An 11,835-nucleotide genomic window follows, 5' to 3' on the forward strand; every position below is an offset into this window, starting at 1 on the left:
GCATCTACTGTGTACACCACAGGAGGGCGCCATTTCCCACTGCCTGGCCATGAAAGCAAATTTGAATCTTGTTCTCGGCCCAGATGACGTTACTACTTAACACCAGTTTTATAATAGTTACAAAAACTAAAAATATTTAATACTATGATATGAATACTCAATAAACACAATCCAAAAGATTCTGTTCATCTTCAAAACCATTTTTTGAAGCCTTTGACCAAATGTAGAAAATTCAGTTGACAACAGAAGTCAGGTAAAAGTAGGTAAAGTTGACTTGTATAACTCCAAACCAAAATATTAGCATGGAAATCACAACACGCTTACTAAATCATATTTACTCCCATTCATGACCATCTAGTTTGTAGGATTTTAAGACCATTAACCATGTCACATTTACCACTAAAGAATGTAAACAACTTTCTGCAAACTTATGACAAAAATATAGAATATTAATGCGATTTTTAATTGGGGATTACTTTCATAAGTTAAGATATTTTTGCCTAAACAAAATACAGCAAAAATTCTACATACAATAAGGTTGTTTTACTCGTGGTTGCCTGTAGAGGGAGCTCCACATCCCCCCTCCCCAGTCAAATTTCTAAACCAGAAAGCATTCATCTTCCAAAAACAAAACCGATCTATAACCCTCACACATTCACAATCTAGATGCCAACAGCACAATATATTTACTTACAGCAATTTCTGTTTATTAAGACATTCATACACTTCAGGAGAGGAGGGGAGAAAAGAAGGAGTCAGTGAGGAGTGGAAATGACAATATACTCTGTTAAGGGTAAAACCACGGCAGCAAAATATGGCCAACCTGTAAGGAACTCTGATATAGCATGTGGGATTAAAAAAAATATATATGGTACATTTAAATTAAACACATTCACAAAAGAAACAAAAAAAAAAGCAAGTGAATCTACAGTATAACATGACAAGTGCCTCTATTAAGCAGGCCCACAAGACATCGCACATATGTTAGCATAACATAATTTGCAGACTTTATACAGCACTTATACCTTTTAGTCCACAAGTAGGTTACTAAATGGTGGAGAACATCGAATACACGCATCTTATTTAAACATGAAAAGAAATACCTGATAAGGACCCTAATGTTTACACGCCCCATGGCTCTGTAGCTCCAACCAGCCAGCCGACGAGGTCAGAACTTACAACTGTCCAGGAGGGACCACCATATGAGTCACCTCGCTTTTAACGCACACCAAAAATCTGATCCAAGGTTTAGCATTGAGAAGTTGTTTTTTTTTCCCCCCTCGAATAATATAAGCACAATGCAAGTGGACGATCGCTATCACTGCGTAAAAAAAGAAAAATAAAGAGATCTCAGGTCTCAAATCAGGTCGGCCACATTCATGGGCATCTCCTCCACGGTGGTGTTGTAAAACGTCTCGATGTCTCGAAGAATCCTCTTGTCCTCCTCAGTGACGAAGTTGATGGCAACTCCTTTTCTGCCGAAACGGCCGCCGCGACCGATTCTGTGGAATGACGAGGAGCCGTGTTAGTCCACAGCACAGCTACGCGGTTCAACACAGACCCTCCGAGATGTGGAGAGGGTATTTTGTGATTATTTCAGCCTAAAATTACTGATTTTGTGGCCCTTATTTTTCAGAAAAGTTGCATATTTTTAAGCATTATTGTTTGGAATTACAAGAAAAGTTGAAGTTGCTGCAAAAGGAAGGTTTCAGCATATACAGATAATATTTACAGTACAAATAACATTTTCATGGACTTTGTTGAAATGGCAATCTTGACAAACAAAATCATGTTGAGGAGAACTTCAACAGCTTCAACTCACCTATGAATGTAATTCTCACGATTTGTAGGAAGGTCATAGTTGATGACCAGGGAAACCTGCTGAACGTCGATCCCACGAGCCTAGAAAGAACAAACTCATGTGAAACCAGCACCAAATCCCACAGATCAACAAAGTTCACGTTTCAGAATGTCGCCCGTGTTTAAGTAGCAGGTTCCCACGTCAGCGGAACCCACTGTGGAGAACGAGCCTTAATCTCCCCAACGTTCCACCTGCTTGGCCATTTTTAGACTGCTGCAGCATTTTAAACAATTTGGGTTGCTTTCAGAATAATAGTTGTATATAATTAAAAAAAAATCACAAAGTTTATTATCATTTGATACCAACCAGAAGATCAGTTGTAATCAACACTCTGCTGGACCCAGAACGAAACTCTCTCATAATTACATCCCGCTCCTTCTGGTCCATGTCTCCATGCTGTGAATTAAACAGTTGGTTAGCTGAGGAAAAACCAAGCTAACATGCTAACGGGCTAACGGGATGCCATACCAGAGCAGATACTGTGAAGTCCCTAGCGTGCATCTTCTCAGTCAGCCAGTCAACTTTTCTCCTGGTGTTGAGGAAGATGACCGCCTGAGTGATGGTCAGAGTCTCATACAGATCACACAGAGTGTCCAGTTTCCACTCCTACAGACAGAATGGACCAACGTTACCTTGACGGGTCACAGCCTGACGCTGCAGCAACACTGGGTTTAAACTAGGCCTGGACCACATGGTGGTAAAGCACTAAGTGTTTCATATCAGTCGGTAGATTGATTAGTTTTTTGTTCTAAATATCTGAAATAATGCCAAACTGGTGCCGTGATCTTTCCTGTTTATATTTAAGCAGTTATGAGGCAAGGTGTGAAAAACAGGTTGTTGCTAGGTAACAAAAAAGAAAGTTAGTTGCCTCCGATTCAGAATGAGAAGTATTTTGGAAAAAGTAGGCAGAAGAAAGGCTTTAGCCACTCAACCTCTCAGACAGATAAGCTGGGTTGGTGGCATCAACTAACTCACTCTTTGGTTACCTAGCAACAACCTGTATGCCAACTTGTGCAGCAGCAGTTTAAGCTTTCAGCAATAAACAGCGTAGAGTGAAAACCGTGGAAAATGCAGGTTACAAGTTGGGCAGCATTTCATACACTTAAAAACCAAAAACTAATCAATAATTATTGATACCGACTGAGTTTTTCAGTCCTATTGTCCAGCCGAAGTGCATCACCATATGTGTGACTGATTTACTGTCCAGTCCTAATTAAAACACACACAGGATGTGTAACAGGATCTTGAGACTGAGGAGAGCGGACATTAAGAAAGCGGTCCCTCCCAGCCTCGTGTGCGACCCCATGAACTTTTGTCTCCTTCCCTGGTGTACCCATGCTTACACGGCCACAGGAGCCGAACCCGGCCGGGTCGGCTCGCGCGGTTTGAGCAGGGTGCTTTGGAGAGAAGAGGTGGAATGGATGGAACAGAGGGCAGACGTGCAAACCAACCTCTCTCTCCACGTTAATGTAGAACTGCTTGATGCCCTCCAGGGTAAGCTCCTCCTTCTTCACCAAGATGCGGACTGGGTCACGCATGAACTTCTTGGTCACCTCCAGCACGTCAGCAGGCATGGTGGCGGAGAGCAGGACCACCTGGAGAGGGAGGAAGTGTTAAGAGTGGAGGCGACGCAGACAATTGGCTGTAGCACTTCACCTCGAGACAGCAGCCAATGAACATTAAGAAAGAGGTTCGGCTGCGTCTCATTTGCGGTTTGGTGCACGATGATCTCCTTCTACGTGAAACTCTGCTGGCATTATTGTGTGAAACAGATGGACTGCGTCACACAATTACAGCAGACTTCTGTAGATGCAGAAGGATGGTCAGTGCAGTCAGGAAGGTTTCCTGATTTCACTGTAAATTTACACTTTCTGGTAAAATTTTACCAAATGTAAACAGTAAAACTGAATTTATGGCAACTGCAACACAGATCATTTTAAATACAAACTCTTAAAAAAAGAAATAATAATAATAAATTTAAAAAAACTGAGAAAGAAGAAAGATGAGGAGGGTTAAAGCCAGAGCTGGGTGATAAACTAATTTTATCAATGCATCAAATTTTTGCTTTGTTCAAGATTTAGTTTTAGGAAAATGTGGACATCTTCATCATCATCATCAAGTTAGCAGTAGCTGACTTTGAAACAATTGTGCAAGCTGAATCCATTTTGATGGGGGCAAAAAGTGCAAACTAAGCCTTTTCCCTCCCTTAGTAAACACTTTTCTCATAAGATAAAATTTTTCCATCTTTTTACTATTGTAGCTATATTACCATAATTAAACAAGTTTTTGAAACCAGACCCTAATACTCCATCATACAACTCAAAGGGATGTTTGAAATGAAGGCCACTTTTTGAAATGTGGTCATTTGTAATTTGTTTTTTTTTTCTTTTAGAAAACAAAGAGGAAAAAAAAACAAAAAATCTAATTTCATTTTTAAGCCTCATCACCCAGCTCTAGTTAAACCTGGAATGAAAGGACAGGTGGATCAAGGAGCAACATGGACAGGTTATGGACAAACAAAATAAAATCTGGAGTTATATACTTGAATGTTTGTGCTGAGCTTCTGGAAGATCTCATAGATCTGATCCTTAAACCCTCGACTCAACATCTCGTCAGCTTCATCCAGAACAAACATCTTGATCCATTTTGGAGCTGAAAGATAAAATAAAAACAGTTCAAATGTGCTCATTAGAGATTAAAAATCAACAATGCTACAGGCTGCGTTGCTTACACAGATGCCTCCTGTTGAGCATGTCGTACACGCGGCCCGGCGTACCCACCACTATGTGAGGGGCCTCGGCCTGGAGTTTCTGAATTTCACTGCGGAGGTTGGTGCCTCCGATGCAGGCGTGGCAGGTCGCCCCCATGTAGTCACCCAGAGCCAGAATGACCTTCTGGATCTGCGGAGGAGAGAGACGAGCACGGGTTCAGGACGGCTGAGTGCAGACTGGCGGTCCAGACGAGTTCAAAACATCGGCTCAGTGATCAGTAAGTCAGAAAGGAACTCTCCATCTCAAGAGTCAGTCCCGAAAGATGGTATACCATCACATCACTCAAGCTCTCCACAGACACAAAGAAACTCAGCAAAATGATCTTTCAGGCCGATGCAGCCATGGACAGAGACTACACCAAGCCACACAAAGATCTTCTTAAAAAACAAAACAAAAAAAAGGTTCAGAAATTTGTGACAAATCCATAAAAGATGGTACCTTCGCATCTGAACAGTGTCCTCAGTATGCTGCCTAGGTCTGAGACACTGTTGAGGTCACATGACCTCAGGAACAGCATACCTGCTGAGCCAGCTCTCTGGTGGGAGCCAACACCAGAGCCTGAGTCTCCTTCTGCTCAATGTCCAGCTGCTGCAAGATAGAGATGGCAAACGTGGCTGTCTTGCCAGTTCCTGACTGGGCTTGGGCAATGACATCGTAGCCTAACGGTGAGGAAACACATTTAATATCCCTTCATAGAGCATCCTCACACAACACAGAGGCACAACTACAGAATGTCAGGATTAAATTGGATGATATTGAGTGATCAGTAAGGTAATAAAAAGTATCCCCATTTGTTGGGTAAGTCCCGAAAGATGGTTAAGCATCACTTCACTCAATCACAAGGCGCTTCCCCCGAGTTCAGCTCGATGCCTGTACCTTTGATGCACGGGATGATGGCCCTCTGCTGAATGGCAGACGGCTTTTCAAAACCATAAGCGTATATTCCCCTGAGAAGAGACTCCTTCAGGTTCATATCATCGAAATTGTCTGTAATCTCATTCCAGTTGCTCTGGATTGGCAAGAAAGAAAGAAAGAAACAAACAAACAATTGAGAATGTCTGAAATCATTACGTGTCCCCATGTTAGCAGTAGAGTGAAGAAATCGCTTTTTGGATTCACCTCGATGACACCATCAGGCTCCATTCCTTCTGGCCCCCCATGGTCTCTATCTCTTGAGCTGTTTGGGAAGAAAACAAATCTGATAAATGTCTTGCTTGTACGCCGCTCAGATAAGCAGCCTTATCGCATTTTCAGAGTTTCCCCTACATGCCATTGATCATGGCGCACCTTCAGGATTAAGTTTGTTTTAGAATATGCTAAAATATAAAGCAAAACCAAAACAGCCGGCTCCTGTGCGCCACGCCGCTGTTGAGAGTGAAGTAAGACTAGATGACGGTTCAAAGTAGAGGGACAGAAACGTACCTAAGGAAGGTTGAGTTGAAGGCATTTTTAGTCCAAGTATGTGAAAACGACCCTAACTTTAAGATATTGTCACATTCTTAAAATAATGGCCCAAGTCATTTTTTTTTTTTTTTGCCAAAAGATGATTTAGGCATAATAAATAAAGATTTAGACCATTATTTTGAACAACAGTGACATAAATGATACGTCGGCCATTATGTGTAAGGTTTCAGACATGTTCTGAAAGCTCCCTCGCCACCACCATAAAAAAAAGGAAAAGAAATTCCTGCAGGAACCCCTCATTTTTATCTGTATTAACATCTCATTTCACCCTTTGGCCCTCAATTTTGGATCTTTTTGCTTATAGAGGTAGGATGTGTCAGTTTATGTAAAGTATTGAAAAAGCAGAAGGGAATTAGTAATATTTTTTTCACAAGAACACTTTAAATTCTGCACTTCCAAATATGTTTAAAGTAAAAATCTTATATTTTTTAATGGAAATTTGGGTTTTTTTGCCTACAAAAATTCCAATTCCTTCAACTTTAATTTAATATTTGTTCTAAAATAAAAGTGACAAAAATGTGTTGTACTTTGAATCCAACTGAAAATTTAACCCATCAATTAATGTATAAAGTATGCCTCCTAATCCTTTTATTCAATATCAAACTGTGAATGAGCACCAGAGTATGCGCTCTCTGTTGATGCATGTTAAAACCAAAAGTTGCATGAATATTTTCCTGTGGAAACATTTGAAAGAATCAGAAAAATCCCCAGATATACCACTTTCTAGCACATATGTATGCTGTAAAGTACATTTTGTGCTACTACATAGCAAAACAGCTACGTACATTTAAACAGGTTGACAACTGTTATACAAGTTTATGTTTAAGAAACCTGCAAGTTTATACTTTTGGAACCAGTGTCCAATTTTTCAGTGGAACAATTTAGCCACTAGCTGAATTGTAAACTATAAGGCATTGAGGGGAAGGGGGTAGCAGCCCTGGGAAACGGGGCTCTGCCACATTAAGTGAAAAAGCCATATTACACGTGTAGTGAGTGTGCCCGGAGCGGTCCGGGTCACGCCCAGAGTATCTCATTACCATAGCCCAGAACCTCAGTGGGCGCACGTGTCAAATTCCACGAGCCGGCCGTCTACTACCTGCCCGAAAAGTTTTTGGTTATATAACCTCAGAAGGGTTCGTTTAACCCCGGGACAATAAGAGCCACAAGCCCCAATTCGGGTGTGTTCCGCGTATTTCAACATGGAGTTCCGTGTGTGCGCCTGTATCGCTGATGGCCAATATGTCGGATAATTGGGCCTGTACGGGCAATGGTGGCTTCTACCTAGAACTAGGCCGAAAAGCACCCTGGGCCAGCGGTTCCCCTGGCAAGCACCCGCCACTTTAATAAAGAAATAAATAAAAACTTCTATGCAAGGAAAGACGAGTGTTAACAGAAGCTAACGTTAATTGAAAACCTTAACGACTAATAAATAATGCACCATAACGTTAATTTATATCAGAGGTGTTTCACTGCGGCTAACTGCTACGCTAGCAACCAAATCACTCCGAAAGCAGTTAGGCCTAACTGACTCGATATAAACTAATACGTTGTCATGCAACTTACTTAACACTTCCGGCCGTTCGGGTACAGTTAAATATTAGTCTGTGTCTCAGAAAAATCTCCAAATGTAGCTCTTTACCTGTTGTAATCAGCAGAATCGCTAGACATGATCCGTTCACCACTTCAGCATGCGACTGAAAAGATCGCTGATGGCGACGCCAACTGCCTTTAATGCGGCTGGACTATTTTCGCTGACATTTCTTATGCCCAGTTTTATTGGAAAAATAGTGGCAGTTAACTGAATTATTGGATTTACCACCATTAACTTTGTATGATAGCATAATATCAAAATGAATATTTTATTAAGTGATAATATATTTTAAAATGTACAGACTACATTTCTCAGCGGAAGGATAATGCAGTAATAGGTAGTGCATTGACTGCTACAGCGTCTCTAACAGGTCAAAACTCGGCGTGACAAGGTTGTGCAATAATTTTAGAGCTAGTTCTCTGTTAGGGATGAAGAGTTGGAGAAATGAAATACTTTCAGAACAAAATAGACACTTTGTTATTACATATTTTATAGATATTTAAATATCTATATATCTAATATATCTAATATATCTAATATTTAAAATAATCAACGTGCGGAAATAACGCAACTTTGCGATACCTAAATTATCCAACGGTTTTTGTTCTTATAGTAGTTTAAATCACATTTTTAAAACCAGACATTGTCAAAAAAAAAAAAAAACAAACAAAAAAAAAACTGTTTGCACAGAGAAACATGTATTGTCAATCTCTGCTCCTTTATTCAGGAAGAGTTACACACTGTTTAAATATCATGTAACCACAATCACAGTATCCCATCTTGCACTTAGACTTTCTAATATTTTTGGTTTCTTGTTCCGTCGGAACGCATCCAACATCATCATACAATGATGTCTGTGCACAATTTAAATTATAATTTCAGTATTCTGATGCAGTAGAATGAAGAAAGTCTTAACAAAGGCACTTCTAGTTAGAAGTCACTCGTTAGTGATTAAGTGATTAATCTTAAATGTTGGAACGCAAACAGAACATACAAAACAAGAATGTGGTGATTCCCATTTTGACCTTTTAGATTTTCTGTCATCAAAATATGGTACAAACTTTACACACAGACTTAAATACACACCTCTCCACTATTCCCAGATAGCACAGAATGATTGAAACAACATTGAATCAATGTCAGCCAGAAACATTGAATCAACGTTGAACGCTGACATTGAAACAACATTGAAAGTGGTCAGTCACTTGTATGTTGAATCAACGTTAGGGTTTCAACCATAACTGACATTATATCAATGTTGATTCAACCATCATCTGGACGTGGATCTGCATGCATACTTGTGTTGATTTTACATTGAATCAGTTAGGAATCAACTTTGATTCAACCATCATCTGAATCTACATGCAGATTTGGGTTGATTTTATATTGAATGAAAGGTAAGGATTTATGTACATTTTTAGGTCTGATAGATCTACATCATAACATGCCACTAAAAGTTTCTTCACTGGTGTTAAACACACTATATTATTGGCAGATCATGGGTAAACTGTGTACAAAAGGTTAAAAATGACAACATGGTTGTCATTTATTTAAGAAAAGAGGGACAGATCTTTAAACATATTTGACTCCTTTTTGACTGTCAAAACAACAGTCTGCTGTCCACAGAAGAACAGAGTCCATGAGGTTAAGCTTTGTACTGTTGTGGTAACCCCAGTTTGACTCTGGTTGGCGTCACTTTGATTCCTTGCGATGTCTTCCTCTTGTTCTGGCATGTAATGAAGCCACTTCATTATACAGAATAAACTTCCATCAAATAGCTGGTTCAATCTTTCATCAACTACAAATAGTTCCAAATAAGTTGATTAAATTCCTTTAAAAGTATCTATATGCTGATAAAGATCCCACACAAGTAATAATAGTCTAGTCCAGTTCAGTTCAGTTCAGTTTAACCAGTTACCAATCCAAGAATCAACAGACTGAATCAGTCATTAGCAGGTTTAGTTCAGTGTTTCTTCTTCTTCTTCTATTTGAATTTTAATGGCGGTTGGCAAGAAACTTTAGGTATGCATTACCGCCACCAACTGGTAAGGAGTGTGGACCACATGACAAAAAAAAAAAAAAATAAATAAATAAATAAATAAATATTACTATATCCTATTAAACAACTTACACTGTTTTAAGAAATAAAATAAGGCCTCATATCCTCTACTTCCTGAATCTTTCTGTAATAAATCAACAATATCAAATTTCATTTTCATGCTACTAAGGTTTCTAATTAAGTTATTTCTTTGCATCAAATAATTCCTACAACTGAAAATAACATGTTCCAATGTCTCATCTTCCCCACAGTCACATTTCTCTGTCTGATGTTTCCCTATTAGAAATAATGATCTATTTAGTCCAGTATGTCCGATTCTAAACCGTGAAATAATTATCTCTTCTCTTCTTATTCTTTCTGTTCTTCTCATTTGACCAATATTCTTTTGAATTTTATATAACCACCTTCCTTTCTTTTCTTCATCCCATAACTTTTGCCACCTCTCTCTTGTTTTTTTTTTTAATTGTACCCTTTATTTCTGTTATACTAAAACTAACATTAATATCTATCTTCACCCAGTTAGTTACCCTTAATCCCGTGATGTGCTGGAACCCAAACAAAATTTACTGTTAGCCCCATCATATTGATTCTGTAAAGTGTTTGTTGTATTTCAATTAATATATCTGGTCTACTATCTGATTTATTATTTTGCAAACTAAATAATGAAGAACTAGAATCTGAGCAAATAATTGATTTTAATGGTTTTACCTCTTCCACCCATTGAACTGCTAAAAGTAAAGCAAGCATTTCTCCTGTATACACTGAGACTCCATCACTGATCCTTTTTCCTACTTTAATCTGAAACTGTGGTACAATAAATGCTATCCCTACCTTATTAGCTGTATTTTTTGATGCATCTGTGTAGATTTGTACATAGTTACAATATTCATTTAAGTATTCTTGTATTATATTACTATTCATATTGCTAAATTTATCTTTATTGCTCTTTTCTAAGACGGAAAAATCAACCTCAGTATCATGAATTAACCAAGGTGGAACTGCAGATAATGGAACTGCCTGACATATATCTAACTGATTTAAATTAATTTCATTAACTTTAGAGTTTATTATCCATCCAAAGCTCTTTAATTGTTTCTTTGAATTTTCCCAGCCATGTTTAAGTACCTCTAATGTTGGATGATCCTGACTTTGTCCCTGTAAGTTTGACCAATAATTTAAGGATAATTGATCCCTTCTAAGTTTAAGAGGCATTTCTCCCATTTCAACCTGTAATGCTGCTGTTGAAGATGTTTTAAAAGCACCGGTACATAATCTTAATGCCTGATGTTGAATAATATTTAACTTATGGAGGTTTGAATCTGCTGCTGAATTATAACTTATACATCCATAATCCAAGACTGACCTAATTAACCCAGTGTAAATTGCTTTTAATGATTTTCTATCAGCTCCCCACTCAGTTCCAACTAAACATCTCATTATATTTAATACTTTCCTACACTTATCTACTATTTTCTTAATATGCACTCCCCATGTCATTCTTTCATCAAACCTAGTTCAGTGTTTCACCTGCCTTACATGTTTTAAGTGTTTCCCTTCTGCCTCACCTGGATTTAATCTGTGGATGATTAACAACCTTCTGCACTTCTTGATGGCTGCAGACGATCAGGCAATCATCTAACTCAGCTGTTCTGGAACAGAGGCTCATTTAAGCACGTCCCTAAGCACATCGTAATTAAAAGTTAAAAACAAGTGATTACTAACTTTGCTAAACCAGTTTCTGGTGTGTGTTCGGGATCGTTGTCTTGTTGGCACTCACTTTTGAAGATGTGACATTTTAAAACAGGCGTATCTTTCTTGGACAGCACCTGTCAGTGTAAATCTTATTTTAGACTAGAGTCACTCTGGTGATTCCTGGATTGCTTCCAAACATCATGACTGATGTTGTTTCATATGAGGTTGTCAGAATGGCTCCTATTCTAGACGAGGTTTGACCTACCGAGCCACAACAACAATAAATTGCGTTTAATGGAGTCAATGTGAGGCTTTTAGATCAGCATTGTAAAACCTAACTAGTTCTCTTTTCATAAAAAAATGTATGCACATTTTTTAGTTTTTATTAACATAAGTG

At 38.7% G+C, this 11,835-nt stretch overlaps 1 protein-coding gene and 4 non-coding genes across 5 annotated transcripts; all 5 read right to left on the reverse strand.

Annotated features, from left to right (window-relative positions):
- Positions 1–442: 442 nt before the first annotated feature.
- Positions 443–7,839, reverse strand: eif4a2 (eukaryotic translation initiation factor 4A2). Its single transcript, XM_014991718.2, has 11 exons — positions 7,736–7,839; positions 5,752–5,809; positions 5,509–5,641; positions 5,152–5,291; positions 4,593–4,761; positions 4,404–4,513; positions 3,313–3,456; positions 2,330–2,467; positions 2,168–2,257; positions 1,823–1,902; positions 443–1,502 (listed from the first exon to the last, which is right to left on the reverse strand). The coding sequence occupies exons 1-11, from the start codon at positions 7,762–7,764 to the stop codon at positions 1,358–1,360; spliced, it is 1,236 nt and encodes a 411-aa protein (XP_014847204.1). The 5' UTR covers positions 7,765–7,839; the 3' UTR covers positions 443–1,357.
- On the reverse strand, positions 3,089–3,273 carry LOC148154832 (small nucleolar RNA SNORA81). Its single transcript, XR_015765958.1, has one exon. It is a non-coding gene; the product is annotated as a small nucleolar RNA SNORA81 (small nucleolar RNA).
- LOC148154833 (small nucleolar RNA SNORA81) lies at positions 3,502–3,681 on the reverse strand. Its single transcript, XR_015765959.1, has one exon. It is a non-coding gene; the product is annotated as a small nucleolar RNA SNORA81 (small nucleolar RNA).
- Positions 4,841–4,916, reverse strand: LOC148154834 (small nucleolar RNA SNORD2). The gene has a single exon (XR_015765956.1). It is a non-coding gene; the product is annotated as a small nucleolar RNA SNORD2 (small nucleolar RNA).
- LOC148154835 (small nucleolar RNA SNORD2) lies at positions 5,390–5,466 on the reverse strand. The gene has a single exon (XR_015765957.1). It is a non-coding gene; the product is annotated as a small nucleolar RNA SNORD2 (small nucleolar RNA).
- Positions 7,840–11,835: the final 3,996 nt, after the last annotated feature.

The sequence above is a fragment of the Poecilia mexicana genome, unplaced genomic scaffold (genome assembly GCF_051168715.1).
Source record: "Poecilia mexicana isolate PSO_F unplaced genomic scaffold, ASM5116871v1 scaffold_17, whole genome shotgun sequence".
NCBI lineage: Eukaryota > Metazoa > Chordata > Actinopteri > Cyprinodontiformes > Poeciliidae > Poecilia > Poecilia mexicana.

Coding starts and splice junctions, on each gene's coding strand:
- eif4a2 (XM_014991718.2), bottom strand. CDS start 7,764: ATGTCTAGCGATTCTGCTGATTACAACAG. Junction 5,292..5,508: donor CATCATCCCGTGCATCAAAG/GTACAGGCATCG, acceptor CCTCACCGTTAG/GCTACGATGTCATTGCCCAA. Junction 2,468..3,312: donor ACATTAACGTGGAGAGAGAG/GTTGGTTTGCAC, acceptor TTCTGTCTGTAG/GAGTGGAAACTGGACACTCT.